Source organism: Poecilia mexicana, unplaced genomic scaffold (assembly GCF_051168715.1).
Source record: "Poecilia mexicana isolate PSO_F unplaced genomic scaffold, ASM5116871v1 scaffold_22, whole genome shotgun sequence".
In the NCBI taxonomy this organism is placed as follows: Eukaryota; Metazoa; Chordata; class Actinopteri; order Cyprinodontiformes; family Poeciliidae; genus Poecilia; species Poecilia mexicana.
In genome coordinates this window covers 19,901,425-19,920,144 of record NW_028263391.1, presented here as the reverse complement: position 1 = coordinate 19,920,144, position 18,720 = coordinate 19,901,425, and the positions used below count along the sequence as shown (strand labels likewise).

At 41.5% G+C, this 18,720-nt stretch overlaps 1 protein-coding gene across 2 annotated transcripts; it reads left to right on the top strand.

Annotated features, from left to right (window-relative positions):
* Positions 1 to 1,451: 1,451 nt before the first annotated feature.
* Positions 1,452 to 10,282, top strand: vrk1 (VRK serine/threonine kinase 1). 2 transcript variants are annotated; one of them, XM_015002024.2, is made up of 13 exons: positions 1,452 to 1,568; positions 2,913 to 3,091; positions 3,226 to 3,281; positions 4,770 to 4,839; positions 5,344 to 5,431; positions 5,773 to 5,881; positions 6,493 to 6,585; positions 7,411 to 7,543; positions 7,948 to 8,068; positions 8,160 to 8,218; positions 8,447 to 8,616; positions 9,350 to 9,440; positions 9,979 to 10,282. In XM_015002024.2, exons 2-13 carry the CDS (start codon positions 2,932 to 2,934, stop codon positions 10,119 to 10,121), a joined length of 1,293 nt encoding a protein of 430 aa, XP_014857510.2. In that variant the 5' UTR covers positions 1,452 to 1,568; positions 2,913 to 2,931; the 3' UTR covers positions 10,122 to 10,282. The 2 variants fall into 2 exon arrangements, with proteins under 2 accessions (XP_014857510.2, XP_014857512.2); XM_015002026.2 differs by lacking the exon at positions 1,452 to 1,568 and adding an exon at positions 1,931 to 1,949.
* Positions 10,283 to 18,720: the final 8,438 nt, after the last annotated feature.

The following is an 18,720-nucleotide window of genomic DNA, read 5'->3' as shown; positions in this document are numbered from 1 at the left end:
GTCAGTTTAGCTCAGTCAATGTACGAGACGAAGACATGGGAAAGGAAAGTGAAGTTTTCCTGATTCAAAAGAGGAAGGAGAACAAACAGGGGCCCACTTCCAGCTGCTCGCCCTGCTAGATGGCACCTGGAAACAATGCACTGAAGAACCAATATCTTATTCATGAGTTGTGCTCCAGGTTGCAGGTGATACTCAATATGTTTGTATCAAATGACACATTCAAAACACACAAGACTTGCAACATTTACATTGCTATTTAAATGCAGCATTCACAGCAACATTCGGGAGATGGGCTGCAAAGGTGAAGGATTTTTTTTTCTCCATTTCATTATGAGAAAAGCATCACACATACTGATGTCTTTTGATTTTGCACAAAGAACAACACTGAACAAAAACTCAGAGTTGCATGCCATAATGGTAGCCATTTTTCATCTTTTACTGCTTCGGTACTATCCTTGTGTTCTATTATTTATTTTAGACGGCACCAAATATTAAGAGAAACATGAACTAAAGAGGTTAATTTGAACAGGGAAAGGAATTTGAAAAAAATATGGTAATTTCAGAAAGAGGCCCAAGGCATCAGAATCACGTGATCTTTCAAATGAAGTAAATCCACAAAACATGTTAGTCTTTGTTATTTTATTTTAAAATGAACTTCATCTAAAATGTTTGACTGTCCCGTAAAATAACACGTTTTCAACTAAGCTTAAGCCGTCAGCTAAATGGATTCACGTTTGACTCTTGAATACTTACAGAGGAGAATAACTAATGGCTGACTAGTTGACGAAAAGGTAGGCCATTCGGCTGCAATACTGGCCCCAATAATCTGCCCTTTACTATGGGGTTCATAAACACTTTCTGTGAAGGCATGCACTAATTTACAAATTCCAACTTATTTAAAAAGTAGGGTTTTCAACGACAAAATAAATTGTATATTTCGACATTTTAGTTTAACTTTACGAAACTTTAAATCAATTTATAAATCGGTTTATTTTGTTGTTTTCTTGGTTGACAATTTGTCATTTTAGGTTGAAGAGTGCAGCTATGTTTTCTAAGTTTTATACAAATTGTATCTAAGCATCCTATCAATTAATTTACCACATGAAGTCGTTCTTCGTCGGTAGTATTGGTGCATAAGAAAGTGGTTTTGGTGTAGGACATGCCAGGCAGAATTATAGTTCAGTAACTTCAAGAAACGGGAAATTTTAAAGAATAATAACCTTAATGTTTTAGTAGGTATTGCGGAAAATTAGTAAACTGTGCATTATTTGTTGTGGGCTTTATTCGGTGAATCATTTATATAAATTACGTCTATATTAATGTAAACTCTTAAATAAAATGCGTCTTCGGTTCTTTCTGATGACTGAGGTGTATCTTTAGAGTCTGAATACAGATTTTCCGAGGAGCTTTTGTTTCCTGAATGCACCTTTACGTTCTGCCCGTTACGCGTAGTGTTGGACCAATAGAAAGCGTAAGCGCCGTGACGCCGCTTCCTGAGCGGTAGTTTTGCTGCTTGTCTGTCTTCGAACAATTTTAGCCAACAATCATCTATAAAGAACACATCCAGGGTGTGTATTGTTATTTTTAATCCTCGTCAATGGGTGACGTATACATAAGACTTATTATTTTTAAGCGGATCAGATGTAGTGAGTCTGCGCAGTTAGCACGATGCTAACCGGTGTGTGTTTCGGTTTTATTTGTTTTCACTGTGGCTCACAGGTAGCATTAAAGCCATTGATCTGGTTACACAGGGGTTCATTTACACTATAAACAGAAACTGATGGCATGGTAGAGAAATAACATCCTTTAGTGCGTTTCAGGCTCGGCGTTCGACTCCTAAACTTCTCGGAGCTGTCTTAGTTTACGTGATGACATCACATTTTATATCCGGGTTTGAGCATCACTTGTTCCCTAGTGTGGATATCTGTGCACCGAGTGGACGTGGTTTGGTTTGTACTCCATTGTAACGACTCATCAGCCGCGACTTCACCCAGATCTTCCGTTTAGAGCCATCAGCCAGAATGCCTGACTCCCAATTCGACCGTGTGACTGTTGTTTGGTCGCAGAGATAGAAATGCAGACACTCGTACTGTGTCGTCTTCCTTTCAATGTTTCTCTCAGTTCTGCAGATTCATCATGGTTGAAAATTTGTGAATGGCATTGTTAAGATGACATCCAGTCATTGCATTAGTGATACACCTATCAAGCTTAGGGCGGTTTTTCTTTTCGTGATTTTGCACCAAAGTCGGTGCTAAAACCAGGAATTTGCTCCAGTTCTTCTCCGGTTTTCCACAACCAGAGCTCCATAAACATCCAATTAATCTGCCGTCCTCCATTTGTTTTATTTAGGATTTTTGTTTAAGTTCACAGCTTCACCTTCAAAAATTAAAATATATTGCTCTCCCCACTATCCATTCAAGCAAAAACCGTAATGTTATTTATTAATGTTTTTTTTTTTTTATGCAACACTAATAATATTTTTTTTTACATTTTTCACTCACTTTGAAGGATGACTTAAATATTTTTTAACTTTTATTATTAATGATGTTTCAATGTTTTTTTTTTTTTTTTTTATTGAGTGAACCCTAACAGCAACTTGACGGTTCTATTATTTGAATCAAGAGACATTAAGTCTCACATATCCTTTCTGCTGTATTAGAATATAAATGTCACAATTTCTGATTTAAAAAATAACCTTGTGTATCATTTTTGAAAGTATTTTCATGGACATGTACCAGTTTATCCATCAATAAAGCTATTAAGTTTCAGTTTCTGGGCAGAGCTGGCCAATCAGAGCACACAGAGCTTCCTTATATCAGTTTTTTAAAAGAAAAACTATCTAGTAGCAAGCTGCAGTCTGTGAGCCCAGCTATTGGAACTTCATTCTTTAAATCTGGAATTATCTCTTACAGCTCTGACCGTCCGTTTCTGATGCCTCCTAAAGCCAAGGCAGTGGGGAAAGGAAGAGCTCCTGCTAAGAGGAAGCTGGCAGAGGAGTTCCCACCTGGAGAAGTCCTGACAGATACTGGAAAGAAGTCCTGGAAGCTGGGAGCTCCAATCGGCAAGGGGGGCTTTGGTCTCTTATACCTGGGTAAGAACCCCCCAGCATCTACTTGCTTTTTATCTGAGCTTGTTTGATTTTAAACATGTAAACAGATTTGTATAAAAGGTATGTTTTTTATATGAGCATTACCAACTCCTGACATTCACTCTGTTTTTCACCAGCTGATCAAAACTCTGACAAACCCGTTGGACCAGATGCTCCCTATGTCATCAAAGTGGTGAGACAGATTGCGGTTGCATTGTTCAGACGTCCCCAACCTTTTTTTATGACTTGAACACCTTCTGAGGTACTTCCTCTGAAACAGTAAAAAAAACAACTGAGACATAATTGGGTTGTTTTGTTTTCTGTTTGGAAAAATCTTGAATGAGGAGAAGTATATCTGTTATCTGGAGGGAGTCCAGAAAAACATTTTCACTTCAACAGAAGTGATGTGTGGTAAAACCAGAGTGTCTGCCTCATTAACTGCAGCAGAGTGAAATCTGTTGGAGGTGCATGATAAATCGGCCCTGATTTCCTTAGTTTTGGGATATCTGTGATGAGCCGATACATGTGAAGTTGATCTTATCCATCGATCTTATTTAACTCGACAAAGGTCTAAAAATCAACCACTGTCCTCTAGTGCTCCGCTGTGAGAGACGTTTGACAGACAGACCTGCCCACCAAGTGATGTCTGCACATTTGCTGTTAACAATAGTGACCCACTGTTGCCAACTCGGCGCCTTTCTCGCTGTATTGTCATCATTTCAGACAAAAATACCTTAGGGTATTTCTGAACCTGCCAGTAAAATTTTATCCACATAAAGAATAAAATAAAATAAACCAATAGAGGAAGGTTGGACTGATAGCTCAACTTCAAAATCAGGGGAAATTGTGTACTTTTCATATTGACAATGCATGTGGATGCCTGAATGTTAGCCCAACCATTAGTCATTTGTAGTTTATTATGAAAAAACCTCAGAACCATCATCCTCGCGTGTGGGCTTTAGATCCCTTACCATATGGCATTTGGTTGCTACATAAGCAGTTAAGTTTGGTTTAGATTGACTTTCCTTGTGGTTGGACTTTGTCACAGATTGAAGGTGCAATTTCTTCCATATTGTCTTCATTTCAAACACTCCAGAACCTTCAGACAGAACTAGAGGAATTTGCTGCAAGTGAAAAGCAGCTTGCGTAGAGATTAGCAGCTCAGAGCCCAAAGCCAAGAGTTAAATGCCAGGGTGAGGATGAAGTACTGCTCCAAGTTTAGAAGTTCTAGTATCTTATGGTTTTGTTGATAAGTAGAGGAAGTGGGAGCAGCATCTGTCATGATTTGTACTCTTTAGAGAGAGCTGAACTAAAAGGGGAAATTTAGTTCTGTAGTCTGGAAAAGTATGGAATTTCATTTGAGTGTTTTCCAGACTTTCCTCCATTGTTTAATTCTCCATCCATAAAACACAGATTAATATTTGGCAGTTTCATTACTTCCAAATGTATGAACTGAATCCTGCAGCCAGTTGGATATAAGATGAGTACATTTAAGGAATCCGTCCCCTCCAACACAAACTGTGGGTCCATTCAGCTCATACAGGAATGTATCCCTGTGGCTTAAGTTGATTTTTCTCGTCACTAAAAATTTAATGAATTTGGACATCCTCCTTTTTTTTTTTCTTTTTCTTTACTGGATAAATATGTGGACTTACTCCGGCGGTGGTGGTTGTGTCCGCAGGAGCCGAGTGAAAACGGACCTCTCTTCTCTGAGCTGCATTTTTACATGAGAGCTGCCAAGCCGGATCTCAGTGAGTCCCATCATCATCATCACCATCATCATTATCATCATCATCCATCAGCTCCCAGCCCTGTGATCAGAAAACCGAGCATGTCTGCAGCAGGCCAAGCAAATAAAACAAAGGCAACTTTCTTAATTAAAACCAGTGTGTTGCTGCAGAGGGTTCCTCTGAGGGAGGGGAGGGCGGAGCTCTCCTGGCCCCCGGGCCACCGCTCTGCATTTTATATAATAACAATCCAAATGTCAATCTCCCCTGACAATTAACTGCTATATTACTAAGGAAGCAAAGGCTCATCTTTTATTCATGTGGGACTCTCACGTTGTTGGTAAATATTTGTCCCAGCAGCAGATTAGCTCCCAGCCACGCTGGACAAACACCCTTCACACACACACACACCTTACAACACACAGAACTGTAATCTCATGGTGTTCCTACTCTAGTACATCGTAGTTTTCTTTGGAAGTGCGAGCAACCAGACCATCTCTAATTTAATTGTTTCCTCTTGTTGTGCAGTTCAGAACTGGTTGAAGGATCAGAAGCTGAAGCATGTGGGAGTTCCCAGGTACTGGGGCTCAGGTCTGCATAACAAAGGGGACAAAAGGTGAGCTGAGGATCATTTTTGTGTTTTATAATATGACTGTAATCCTCTTAGGTTACTTTTTGGGCTTGAATCTCAAATGCTTCTTTATAAAATAAGGATTTAACTTCTATTGGGTTTGCTGAGGAAGCACATTCAATGCAACTAAACTTAGCCAAAGGTTTATGTATATGTATTAAAATGAAGCAGATCACAACAGATAAGCGGATACTGCTTATCTGATAAGCTTATGTTGAAATGTGATTGGATCACATTTCAACATTTCATGCATCAGTCTACTTGTTGCAAAAGGAAGAATTATGTTTCTGTTGGGTGTTTCATCCGTTCATCTGTTTTCTTTTCAGGTATCGTTTCATGGTGATCGACAGGCTCGGGACTGACCTGCAGAAGAAGTTTGAGGAATGTGGAAAGAAATTCCCTAGAAAACTGGTCCTGCAGCTCGGTCTTCGCCTGGTGGGTCACCAGTCATTCCAGTTTGTTCATTTTCCTTTTGCAGCTTCTACAGAAATCTGAATAAATGCCAAACATCTGAGGTATTTCCGAGAAACTACGCAGTTTTTATAAATTTGAAATTTGTAAAAGTTTTACGTTTTTATAGTTTTAATATTTTTTTTTTTTATAAATTATGAATTTAAATTACTTTTTTATAAATTTGAAATTTATAAAAAGGATATTAAAAAATAACAGCAAAGCAGCTGTCAAAAATTGCTGAATAGCGTTGACGTTATGACTGGAACGTCAAAATTAGGGATCATTGCTAGCAACATGGAGAACACAGAAAACACTGACAGCAAAATATACAGCTTGAAATTCAGATCAAAAAGGGAAGATTAACATGCTGAACGTGTAAGAAGGAAAACTCTTAGAACTGTAGCTTGGAGACCTAGCCAACCAGCACCCAAGGAGGAATTTAAAATGTAAAAGTCTCTGTGGTGAACCGAGTCAGCCTGTTATTCACCACTGTAGTGAATGTCAGCTTGTGAAGGAAATTCTAGTTCAACACACTAAAATCCAGGTTCATGCAGCTCTCATCATCTCCTCATCCTCCCTGTTTCTCTGTGCAGCTGGACACTCTGGAGTTCATCCACGAGCACGAGTACGTGCACGCCGACATCAAAGCATCAAACCTGCTTCTGAGCCACAAAGATCCCAACCAGGTCAGTACCAGTGAAACCAGCACGCTGCGGGTACAAGATCAGAAATGTTCTTTGTCGTTGAGAATCAGTGTTTTCTGTGACCGCAGAGATGATTGTGTTTATGTGTGTGTTGTTTTCTTTTTTTATTGTTATACACTCAAACGGCTTCATTAGACTCAATTAAAGCCTGCAGAGCATGTGTGTGTGTGAGATTAAAAGGAAGCAGCTTTGAGATTTTTCCAGCAAACAAGGTGGGGGTGGGGGCAAATATTTAATTTGGAGATTAATAATGTATCAGTGGTGTTGTTATTAAAGAGCTATTTATAAATGACAATTTAAAAATCAGCCCTGCGGGATTTCAACATCATGTAGAGTGGCTGTTTTTAGATTTTTTTTAATGCTCTTAAAGCTCCTTTTTCTGAGCTGCAGGGTTTTCACACAGCTTCTTTATTAAAACCCAAACGGACTCGAAGTTTCTGATACCTGCTGATATTTATGTTGACCTCTGAAGAAGATGGAGTCATCTCTTCTTTCTGCTTATTTGCCATTTGTCTTAGTGAGCAATCTAACAGGTGTACCTAACAAAGAGGAAACCCTTGACCTCAATGTTAGGATTAATTTTAGCAGCTGCATGTTAGAGACAGAATTTGTGGAAATAAGCAAAAATGTTCCCGTCTCTGTTTCTTCCATTGTAAATTGACTCTTTTGTCCAAACCTGTGCAGAGGAAACTGTGCAGCACCGTCCCATCGTGCAACACACTAAGTCATCTTCAGCTTCTTCTTAACGTCTGACTGCACCCCCGAGCCTATGAGGTGTGTAAATGAACGTATGCGCCGTCTTTGCAGGTTTACCTGGTCGACTACGGGCTGGCTTACAGGTACGCACCTGACGGCGTCCTCAAGGAGTACAAAGAAGACCCGAAGAAATGTCACGACGGAACCATCGAGTTCACCAGCATCGACGCCCACAAAGGAGCATGTAGGTCCAAATGACACAATCTGGTTGATCCAATGTTTTTAAATTAGCCTTTTCTTTCACCCGATAAAATGAAATTATTTCCCTGTTAATCTCGGCCAATCTTGGTAAGCAATCTGAACGGTGTTGTATGCTCAGTAGTGTTAATAAAATAAAAAACACAGTGCGCAGTGTTATTACTTTTATAGATCAGTGATGTGGTGAGTGAGGGGTGATATGTCCAAGCCTGTGTGTGTTAAACTAGGAAGATTCTCTGGAATTAGATTAATATTGATCTCTTGATGGGAAAACAAAGTGAATAAGTGGATTTAAACAGTGTCTTATTATATCAGGCTGGACTTATCGTATTTCAGCTGTTCTTGGTGTGATTGAACTTGCTCTGTTTTTTTTTTTTTTTTTGGCTGCAGCTCCCTCCAGGCGCAGCGACCTGCAGATCCTCGGTTACTGCATGGTCCAGTGGCTCTGTGGTCGGCTCCCCTGGGAGGACCGGCTGCAGGACCCGCTTTACGTCAGAGACTCCAAGATCAGGTGGGACTTGGGACAAAATCCGGGCTGCAGCTGGGATCGCTTGGCTTCCTCCGAATATCCTAAAAATGCTTTAAATGTTTTCCCCTCCTAGGAGTCAGGAAGACATCTCTGATTTTCTGTCCAAGTGTTTCCCCCCTCAAGAAAAACCAGGTGAGAAGAAAACTGAAGGTTGGCTCTCTTTATTCCAACCAGGTGCTAAAATGCAACAACAGTTTTGGCTTTCTCCTCCTCTTTAAGGCAGAGACATTTGATCTTCTTCTTTCTTCTGCTTCCCTGAACTTCAGCCATCATAATAAAACATTTCTCTGAACATGATAGACCTCAACCCGTTTATATGGCTGTATAATTGAAGCTGATGCAGGTGTGCTCATGTTCTAGATGAGCTCCAGAAGTTCATGGAGGAAGTGAAGTCTCTAGACTACAAAGACACGCCTCCGTACAAGAAGCTGCGATCCATCCTGCAGAACGGGCTGAAGAGCATCCAGGCGAAAGATGACGGCCAGCTGGAGTTCACACCTGTCAGCAGAGTGACAACACCTCCTGCCAAGGTCAGCACACACACACACACACACACATACGCATACACACATTCTGAGACTTTCAGAAATCGGTTCATGATCAGTTGGATAGCCGTTTGCATTTTAAATCAGTTGCTTGGAGTCGCATAAAACTCATCCTGATCCAGTTTCTTTTTTTTCACCTTTTTTTTTAAGCCGCTGCCATTGTTCTGCGCTCTTTGTTTCTGTGCCACGTTTGCTCTTTGTGTATATGGAAGATACCACCAGGGACCAGCGTTTCCAGCCAAAAGGTTGCCGGGTCTCTGCGCTGGTTATTGTATGTAATTATCCTGCCAATCTGTTCTCCTCAGCGGGCGCCGCTTGGCCATCATTAGGCATCAAAATGCAGCAGTAGATAAAGGGGAGGAGGAGTGATGGAGAGAAACGGGTGGCGGGAGAAAGTCATCTTTCATAGACGTCGATCTCTGACTGAGACTATCAGCAGTTCTTCTTTCAGCCCTCAACTGGAGCTGCAGCTCTCTGCCTGGGTCATGATTCCTGTCACATTCATGTTCCCCTCTGAACTGTGAGACTTGAACTGGAGATGTTTCTGGTGTTTTAATGGCCAGAAAAAAGAAGTACAGATTTGTAGCAGTGCAGTTACACAGGAAAAGATATACTGATTAACATTTTTCTTCAACAATGACAATTTTTACACAATAAAGTAAAAGAATAAGCTAAAGAACAGATCACATTTTCTTATTTTAATTTCTGAATTTAAAAGGTGACCAAGAGGAAGAAAGCGGTGGACAAAACGGGGGAGAACGATGCTGAAGGAAGTTCTGTCAAGAAAAGGAAGCCCTCAAAGGGAAAAGGTGAGATTCCAACAACGTACATGTAGGGCTGGCTGATATATCACGGTATAAGGTTGTCATATCGGTCGATATCGATAATTATTGACTAGTTTTTGTTTTAAATGTCTGAAATACAACCAAACTGATGACATGACTTTTTCTGTTTCAACCACAATTTCCTCTGAAGTTGTTTTACTCATTCTCTTGTTTAACATTTCATTGTTTTTATTATGAAGTTATGAAGCACAGTGGCAAAAACATGACACGTTGTGCACGTTGCTCAACAGGTTGTTGCTAGGTAACCGAAGAGTGAGTGAGCTTGTTGATGCCACCAACCTTGCTTAACGTTTTGTGCAGCTAAAGCCTTTCCTCTGCCTACATCTCCCAGAATTCTGTTGGATTCTGGTTTGGAGTTCAGACATATTATCTGTTGATATTGCTCACGTATTTATCGTGATATGTATTGCTATTTATCTGCTACATGTATTGTTCGTGGCTTTTTACTGCGGGTTGAGTCAGTCCTGTTCAGTAAGTTATGGAGCTGGTTTTCCTCTTGCAGAGGTCAATGGAAAGAAGGAAAGCTCCAAAGCTGCTCCCAGAGCTCGAAAGGGTGACAAGAAATCCAAACTGGTGGACATGGCAACCCAGACGTCGCCTGGACTTGCCCGGCAGACCAGAGGAAGAAAGAAAGTCGACTCCTGAATGTTCATGTGTTTCTACACTCCTCCTCCTCCTTTTTCTTTCTGTTTCTGCTGCTTCTTAAACATTGAACTGTTTTTTTTTTATGTAGTAATACTCTGAAAAATGTTTGTCTGTGCCTGAGTGACGCCAGAGTTGTTGAAATAAAGAGGAACTTAAACTAATATTTTTGTAATTTCAGCCACTGCTACACTAATTTATCAGTTATTTTTCAATTTCTGATGGAATTTATCTTTATAAGCAGCATAACTCGTTTTGTTGGAATTTCTGTGATATTTCACTGATTTTCTGCACATTGAAAGCTTTTATATTGCGCTCTGTTTAGCTCATTAACTGTAGTCGTGCACATTAAACAGCCTGGCGGTAAGAGCCCTGTTTGACACCCAAATCCTTGGAGGGTGTTATGTCCTGCAGAGGTGCTGATTAAAAATTAGAGATAAAATGCGGGACACTCCTCCTGTTTATTGGATTATTAGATGAAATGCTGGACGGCCCATGCAAAGACTTGGTCAGCCTCATCAGGACTTGATAAAATAACTCGGCTGATGGACATTTTTCTGAAGTTTATCCCGAAATCTGAAGTTGATCTTATTACAGCTGCGTACATGCCCACTAATTCCCAGAAAGATTAGATGGATTGTTTTTAATTAATGATGAAAATATATATTCTTGATTTAAATGTTACAGTCCAGCTCCCAGATCAGTGCTTTATAAAGTCATTCACCAGCCACAACCTGCAGCGCAGCTCCAATGAAGCCGTTACCTCGGAGACGGGATGATGCAGGAGCCTTAAATCTCCTTGTTTGTGCGTCTTAGATTTCCGCAGAAGATGTCAGAAACTCAAGTCAGACGATCAGAGTTCTGTTCTCCATCACAGCGAGCGCTCACGTTAACACTTCACACTCAAGATGTTGCTGACAAGCTGTCCGTTTCCCCCTCATCTGCCTCCTGTCCTCAGGCCCCCACCTCTCTCATTAACTCCCAACAGGCTTCCTCCCTACGGAGGAAGACATCTCCACTAATGTTGGTGGCGTGAGGGCCCTCGGGGGGGGCCCCTGCGGTGGCTGGTGGCTAGCTATTGATTGTTCCAGCCTCCTCAGGAGTAAAGAGCCTCTCCAGCCCCCTCCCACACTTTGACCTCAGGGGCGTCACAGCCGTGGGCCCACAGCAGGGGGCAGCAGTACATAATGACAGTAAATTGATGTTGCAGGGTGGCGCGGGGGGGGGGGGCAGGGATGGAAAAGAGGAAGAAGGGCCCGGCTAATTCGTTGTGGGGGCCTTACCTGAGCGTCCTCTGCGGTCGGCATGCGATGGGCGAGCCTCGCAGCAGTCGACTAACCGCTGCTCTCATGATATGGGAGCCGACCCTCCCCAGGCCAGAACTCAATAGCAGTTTCCTCAAACGCCGGGTTTCTGTGTTTGTGACAATTGTCAGTGTTTTCTGTGGTGGTGGGGGTCCAAAACTTAAAGACAAAGGACTGTTGGAATGTTCGAGGCAAACAGTTTGGTGTAATCTCATGAATACCTCCTGGTTTTAAATCAACCCGAGTTGCTAATCAAATGCATTGATCAGCTGATCATCAGCGTGTCTGCCTTTCACTCAGTGGAGTAAGATTTTATGCACATTTTATACCCCATTCGTTATTATGGAAATGGTTTGCAACACTGCTGCAAATCTACAACACAGTAACAATCAGGGTTTTTGTAAAGGCCTACTCAAAGTCCAGGTGCTTTTCAGATTGAAATGCTGTGATGGGACGACAACAGAGCTGGACAGAGAACACAGTGGATTTGAGTGCTGATGAAATGGGTTGCAAACACATCAGAAAACAAATAAAATTTTACTCTTCCTATGGTTTTTGTTGCCATGAAATAGTCAAAAACAGGTTTAAGAATTGAGCTGAAGGCTGTTATAAAGCAGCAGATGGTGAGAAACCAAACTGACACACTAAATCGGTAAATCATGTCGTATTTCAAGATATTAAACTTACTGAGAGGAGCTGAGCCAACATATATTTTTGACATTCTGGTGCCTGTTAAGACTCAGAATGTGATGTAAAAAGTTCCAGAGAAGTAATTTTTCTTTTCATTGAGCTTTAATGTAAATCGTACGCGGCTCTTTGTCTTGCACATGTGAATAATGTGCTGTGTCAGTGGCCTCCTGCGTCGTATTGCTGCATTCTCCGGCTCTCCAATTGTCACAGCTTCAACAATAAATCTGCATTTCACCCTCCTCCCGCTCCTTCCTCAGCCAGGTAACTCACACACGCAAACACACACACACACACACACATGCGCACACACATTTTATTCCAGCCACCTTCCAGCCCTCAAAAAAAAAAAAAAAAAAAAAAACTTTCCAACAGTTGCAATCATCCACACCTCCTTCCCTGCAAACTCCTGGATAAAAAGATGCAATGAAATTTCACTGTTTGCACTATAATTTTAGTTCTCATTTTCCTTCTATTTCTTTGTCAAAGCAACACAGAGAAATGTGCACACAGGTTCCAGGTGTGGGTGCAGTGTGTGGCTGAAGTTACGCTACATTTGCCTTTCGAGTTGTGTGTAAATATTAGAAAGCAGCGGGTTGCTGGAGCAGGGGAGAAGCCAGCCAAAGCAACAGCAGCACAGAGACGGGCGTCCTTATCGGTTTTGTGTTCAGACTCCAGTGTGCTCCTGCTGTTTGTAATCTGCAGCCGCCGCTGTGAGCAAAACTGGACAGGCATTTATTGTCCCAGCAGGAGGACGCTTGACAAGAGAATGTTAAACACTCAGCTACCTGCAATTTTCACCAGACGATAGCAGACATGATAAAATATACACACACATTTAATTTCAGATTTTTTTTTTTTCCTTTAGGTGTGGAGAAGCAGCAGTAAAATGAAACTTAGAAAAGCTGGAGCCCTTTCTCTGCTGCTGATCCTTCAGATGGAGGGTCAACTTCACTCTTCAGAATGTCCACTGCAGAAAATCTGAGGGCTTTCATGCAGATTATTGGCAGCACAAAGGGGTTTTTTGGGTCAGAAAGGAGGTGAGCCTTCGGTCCTTGTCCAGCAGGCTTGATAACAATGTGAACACTCAACGGCAAGAAAAATATCATTGGATGTCCTGTTTAGGTTTTTGCCACAAGTGAAAGAAGATTCTCTGGTCAGACAAGACCATACTGAATGTACCAGATGCAAAGAAAGTTTGGAGGAAATCTTGCCCTGAACACACCAAATCCACTGAAAAACATGGTAGAGGCAGCATGATGATGTGGGGATGCTTATTTTCCTTTGCAGAGACGAGGAGAATGGAGGTAATGGAAGGATGGGTGAAGATAAATACAGAACAGTCCCGAAAGAAAACTTACTAAATATCAAAAACACACTTACAGAGGTTCACCGTTTTGGAGGATGACGACCTTGAAAAATGTCATTTATTTTCTGTAAATTGATGTTGGGTTTTCAGAACCCATTGGAAGAATTTCAAACTTTTCCATATCCAGTCGTCTTCGTGTTGTTTCAAGCATCGGCAATTAAAATTAATTATTTTTTGCAGCTCACAAAACCATCTTTTGCTAACTCACAGCGTTGCTCCTGTGAGACCAAACATTTAAAAATCTTCCACCCTGAGGCGGACACTTCATCTCCACCAGCCACAGCCCGTCTGGGCGCTGCAGACTGGTCATGGATCGATTTCATCGGGAAATTGGCAGCCGAGAAATTCCTCAACTCTGGTTTGGCTCTGTTAAATTGGATCACAGTCGGTAATGGATGCCATGCTGACTGAGCCATTAGCAGGAAATAAACTTATGTGGACATATTTATTAAGCAGCTTAGACCTCAGGCCATGAAACATCTATTAGGGGCTAATCAGCCATGCTGTCGGACCGCCCAGCTGCATTTTTATAGCCCAAAAAATAAATAAATATGACGGGTTTTTTTTTTAAGGTCATGTGATCTTTTCATGTCTGCAGCCACGAATCCACTCAAAAGAAACATGATTGTCCTAATTTGCTCACATGAATCTTTCAAACACTTCAGTTTTGTCACCATCAAAGGAAAAGCAACGAAATATCACTTTAATCTCCTTCCATGTTCCCCTCTACAGAAGCCTTTTATCCTCTGTCAGTCCCACAGACAGTGTGTGTGTAGCGGGGTGTGTGTGCTCCGTCCTGGGGGAGCACGCTCCGCTCCCCTGGATGTCTGGAAGAGGCGACAGGGTCCGGCTGGTGGGCTGGCCCCAGGCGGAGCCCTCTGTGACCGGGGTGAAGAAGCTTGTCGGGGGTCCGTGGGGAGGTCGCGCTCGTTCAAAATACACCGAGGGCCGGTGGGAAGCCCCAGGCAAAGTCCCACAGTGGGGCCACAAAACATTGTTGTGGTGAAAGCGTTTGGGTTCAGGGACATGAGGATGGCGGTCAGCTGGAGAAAAGGCCTAGACTTTTATTCTGTCCTCTGTCACGAGAAGGCAGTTTGACAGTGGAAAGTCCATTCAGCCTGATTATTAGGGAAACCATAAACTTTTCCCTCTTTCTCTTCCTAAAACTTAATCATCCAGTTTGTCTCGGTTGCTTTGGCGCATTTCTTGAATCGACATTTGCAACACAGTGAGTGCATTTCTCAAAACAATTCACACAAACAGCTATACCCCATGGATTACCTGGAAAAGCCAGTTTCTTCCTCAAAAGCTTTGGTCTTGGTTATAGAAAACCCACCATGTTACCATGGTTACACATAACTGTTTAGACTTAAAAAGGTAAGAGCAAAAATCCTTCCAGCTGCACAGCATCCAATCCCAGAGGGAATAATTCTCTATAAAAAGCAATGCCTCAACCAAAATAAATTAGGGACATTTTATTTCAGGGGTAAGAGGCAGACAACATATGAATTTAGATTTTTGTTAGAAGTTTTGTGATAAATTCTGAAAAGGTTCAAGGTGTACCATGAGTTTTTCTAGACGCTAACGTCCAGACAAATGTGGATTAATCAGTCATTGGCTTTATTAAAACAAACAAGACAAATCCAGTAGAGGTAAAAAAAAAAAAAAAAAAAAAGATTAAATTATGAACAAGAAAAATCGTGAATGTTTTGAGGAATTCACTAATAGAAAACAATATTTGTCATCTCTCAGGTCCCAGCAGATCTCATATCAGTTCTGCAGGACGAAACCTTCTCAAGCAGCAACTTTCCATTTTCTAAAATAAATCCACACTTGGGTCATAATCATCACTGACGCCATGTCACTGAGTTGAGCTAAAAAACAAAGCTACTGTATTCTCAGCACAGCGGATAGATGATGCATTATCATTCTGAAAATGAATCATTTTTAGGTTTATTAATCAGCTACAAAACCTTCTTAAAGTCCCCCAGATTCCTCCTCTAAACAACAGAAGTAGACTTGTGTTGGGATTTTATTGTTTAAAAGCCAATTAAATGATGATTCAATATTCTTTCCCTAAAAAATGTCCCATTTATAACACATCATTAATTTATGTGACTTACCTTTTAAAAAGACAGTAGGTTCAGTTCTGAGCAGATCTCACAAAACCCAAAGCTCTATTTTATTCTTACACATTTATATTAATTAATTTATTCTTGAAAATGTACATCAGCATTTGCCATATCTGTACATGTTTGAACCGCTTGTGACCCTCGTTCAAGGCTGGATTTCAGCATCAGATTCTGACTTGATACTCATAATTACATGTACTCCATAACCTACAAAGCCAACATTCATCAGGATTTTCACTTTACTCTTTTTAAACCGATGCATAATATACAAAAACTTCTGGGCTGTCTGATAAACAAGTAGAAGAAAGCAAAGTTTCATATCTTCTTTTGGATCCATCGGCTCTGAGCTCGCTCCAAACCCCGAACACCCGTTTCAACCCACTTCCCACTTCGGCTGGTTTTCCCACTCTGACGCTCCTGATCGGCAGTAATTAAATGAGCGAGCTGCTTCCTCGGCCTGTGAAGCAGCTCTCCTGGGTCTGATTCTACACCGAAGCTCAGCTCCGTGGATCCACTTCTGCACAGACACGGCTCTGTGTGGGAGCGTGCTCGGACATGGAAGCAGTGGATTTGGGGAATATGCTTAATGAATGTTTTAACCTCAATATTTCCTCCCGAAGATTCATGCATATCATGATCTAAGTTTGAGATGCAGGACAGATATTTATGATTTATTTATTGGAAAAAAGCAGCGTATTCATTGAGGGATTTTGTGACATTCAAATGTGTTTTTGGCCTCAAAAAATATTTCTTTTGGATCGCTTGAGTAGAAAGATAGAACTAGTAGAGACTCCCTGGTCAACATTTAAATCTAGGGTAGAAAATGGACTGAAAAATGGGCAGCAGATGAATCCTACTTTTTTTAGGAGTAAAAAAAAATGCTTAGCAGGAAGTAAGCCGTCCTTTTATATGGCAGGTCAGGAAGGTAGATGATGCCTGACAATTTACCCACATTGAGGAGTAAGCTTTAGTTTATACTTCATACTTTCACTCAGACTGAGGATGTGTTGTCTGTCTGAAAATCTGTAGAGAGAACTTTGAGGTGCCAAGTAAAGAGGAATGGGTCAAAATCTCTCCTAAGATGAGTCTAAGCTACAAAAATGTTTCTTCACTGAGTCCTGAGTCACATTTCTCTGGGGTTCAAAAACTCTCAACTTTCTGATGTTTTCTGCTTGATATTCTTTCTCTTAGCTAAAATTAAAACACGTTAAAATATAGATTATTCACTACTTTCAGTTGCGAATGAAATGCTTCGTTCCCACACTGTTTGAGCCGATTGTGCTCCTTTCATCAAACAATTTTAAACCACAGGTAAAAGTCGTCAGTTTACATCCAGATTACTTTGATCTTTTTTCACCCGACTGTTTTTCTTCGGTTTTCCATGTCTGTGACTTTCCTTGCTGCTCTCACAGTCAAACATGGGTTTTAAACATGAAAATCTACTCAAATGGCCCTTTTTGTGACCTCTGACTCTGCACAGCTACATTTTTCCTCCAATCCGACACCTCCGCACGCCCCTCAGTGTGTATATAAGTGGGTTAGTGGGTATAAAATGTCTACCTGCCAGTCGCCTCCATCGGGCTCCCAGGGGTCAGCCGGAGCACAGGTCTCATGGAATGTCCTTTTTTGAATGACATCCATATTTTCTCCAGCGTGGGAGAAGAAGGAGGTAGAGAGACAGTGCTCTTTTGGATTTGAACTCCAATTTGACCCTTGACCTCCCTCTCTTCGGCTCGGATATCAAAACACACGGCCATCTGCCCGTGACTGCAGGGCGAGCACAGAGCATGGGGTTAATATCATACACTTAGGGAGCAGAATACAGACTGCAATTATCTGCTATTCTCACACACAATCCTATTATTTGATCCTGGAGTCACGACAGATGGAAGGGGGCCAATCACATCCTCCGCTCCTCTCATTCGCGGCGCCGCCATTCCTGTGCTGTGCTGAGAGGATGGGAACATAATGTGGGAGAGGGCGAAGAGGGGGCAAGGAGAGGCTGAGAGGGGGCACAAGGGTGAGGTGGAAAAAAAGAAGGTGGAGAAGTGAAACCTGAGCCTCCTGCTCCTCCCTCCTTCATCTGTCCGTCCATCACAACGAGGAGAGAGCGCTCAGTGGCGATGGATAAAGACCAGAGCAGAAAACAGATGCTTCTGGACTGGATTGTGATCCAATACAAATATTTTCTAAATTAGCTATATTGTTTCATTCATGAAGGTCTGAAAACATTCCATCAGCTTTAATTGATATTAAAGCCACTCCTAACCAGAGATTAGTGAGGTTAATGTGGTATTATGAGTGTATTCATGGTCTCCCCTAATTCTAAATTATTGTTGACTTAGATAACATTTTATAAGTTGAGGTCTGTTAAGAATAGGATCATTTAGTAAATCAAACCCTGATTTTCATTTCTCTATGCTGCTTTTCCAAACCGTTTCTGCCTGAGTTACGGGAAAGGCTTCCCTAAAACTGAGCTAAAACTCTGTCACTCATCAGTCCATTTAATAAGTGTTGGAGTTCGACCACGGGCTCTACGAGGACGGGAAGCAGCGGGCCCCTCTCCAGCTAACCCGTGCTCCTCTGCTGCTCCAGACAGCAGATAAGGAGGAAGATGGATTGGAATAATAGCTCCCATAAAAAATCCAGCCGCCTCATCAGCCAAAATCACAGCGTGAGCCCGCAGCGGAAGAGAGCACGCCATCCTCACTAATTAGACTCAAACGGCTTGTCCAAATTTAGTTTTGGAAATGGTACACTGTTAGAAATAAAGGTGTTAACTGGAACTATTTAAGACTCTTTGACCTGTTCCCATAGGAAATTTCCCTTTTTATCTCCTGGTGTGCCATCAGAAGATAAACTCACAGTGGAGAGGTTTCAGCTTCATGCAGTTCACTTACTGCGCTAAACAAGCCAAAAATAATGAGTTCTTGTAGACTGACCTGGTGGGCTTTCAGTGCGAAAAGCTGTAGGAAGAGCTGTTTTTGTGTGGGTGACATCGCTGAACCAGCTCAATGTTAAAACTGTGTGTTTGGTTTTAATGCAATAAACAGAAACTTTTGAGAACTTTGAGTAAACAGATGTTTGTTTATTTATTTTTTTTTGTGAAA

Bases quoted from the DNA above. Each gene is read 5' to 3' on its own strand.
- vrk1 (XM_015002024.2), top strand. From the start codon at position 2,932: ATGCCTCCTAAAGCCAAGGCAGTGGGGAAAGGAAGAGCTCCTGCTAAG. The intron at 3,092-3,225 runs GTAAGAACCCCC...GTTTTTCACCAG, and splicing joins CTTTGGTCTCTTATACCTGG to CTGATCAAAACTCTGACAAA. The intron at 8,219-8,446 runs GTGAGAAGAAAA...CTCATGTTCTAG, and splicing joins CCCCCCTCAAGAAAAACCAG to ATGAGCTCCAGAAGTTCATG.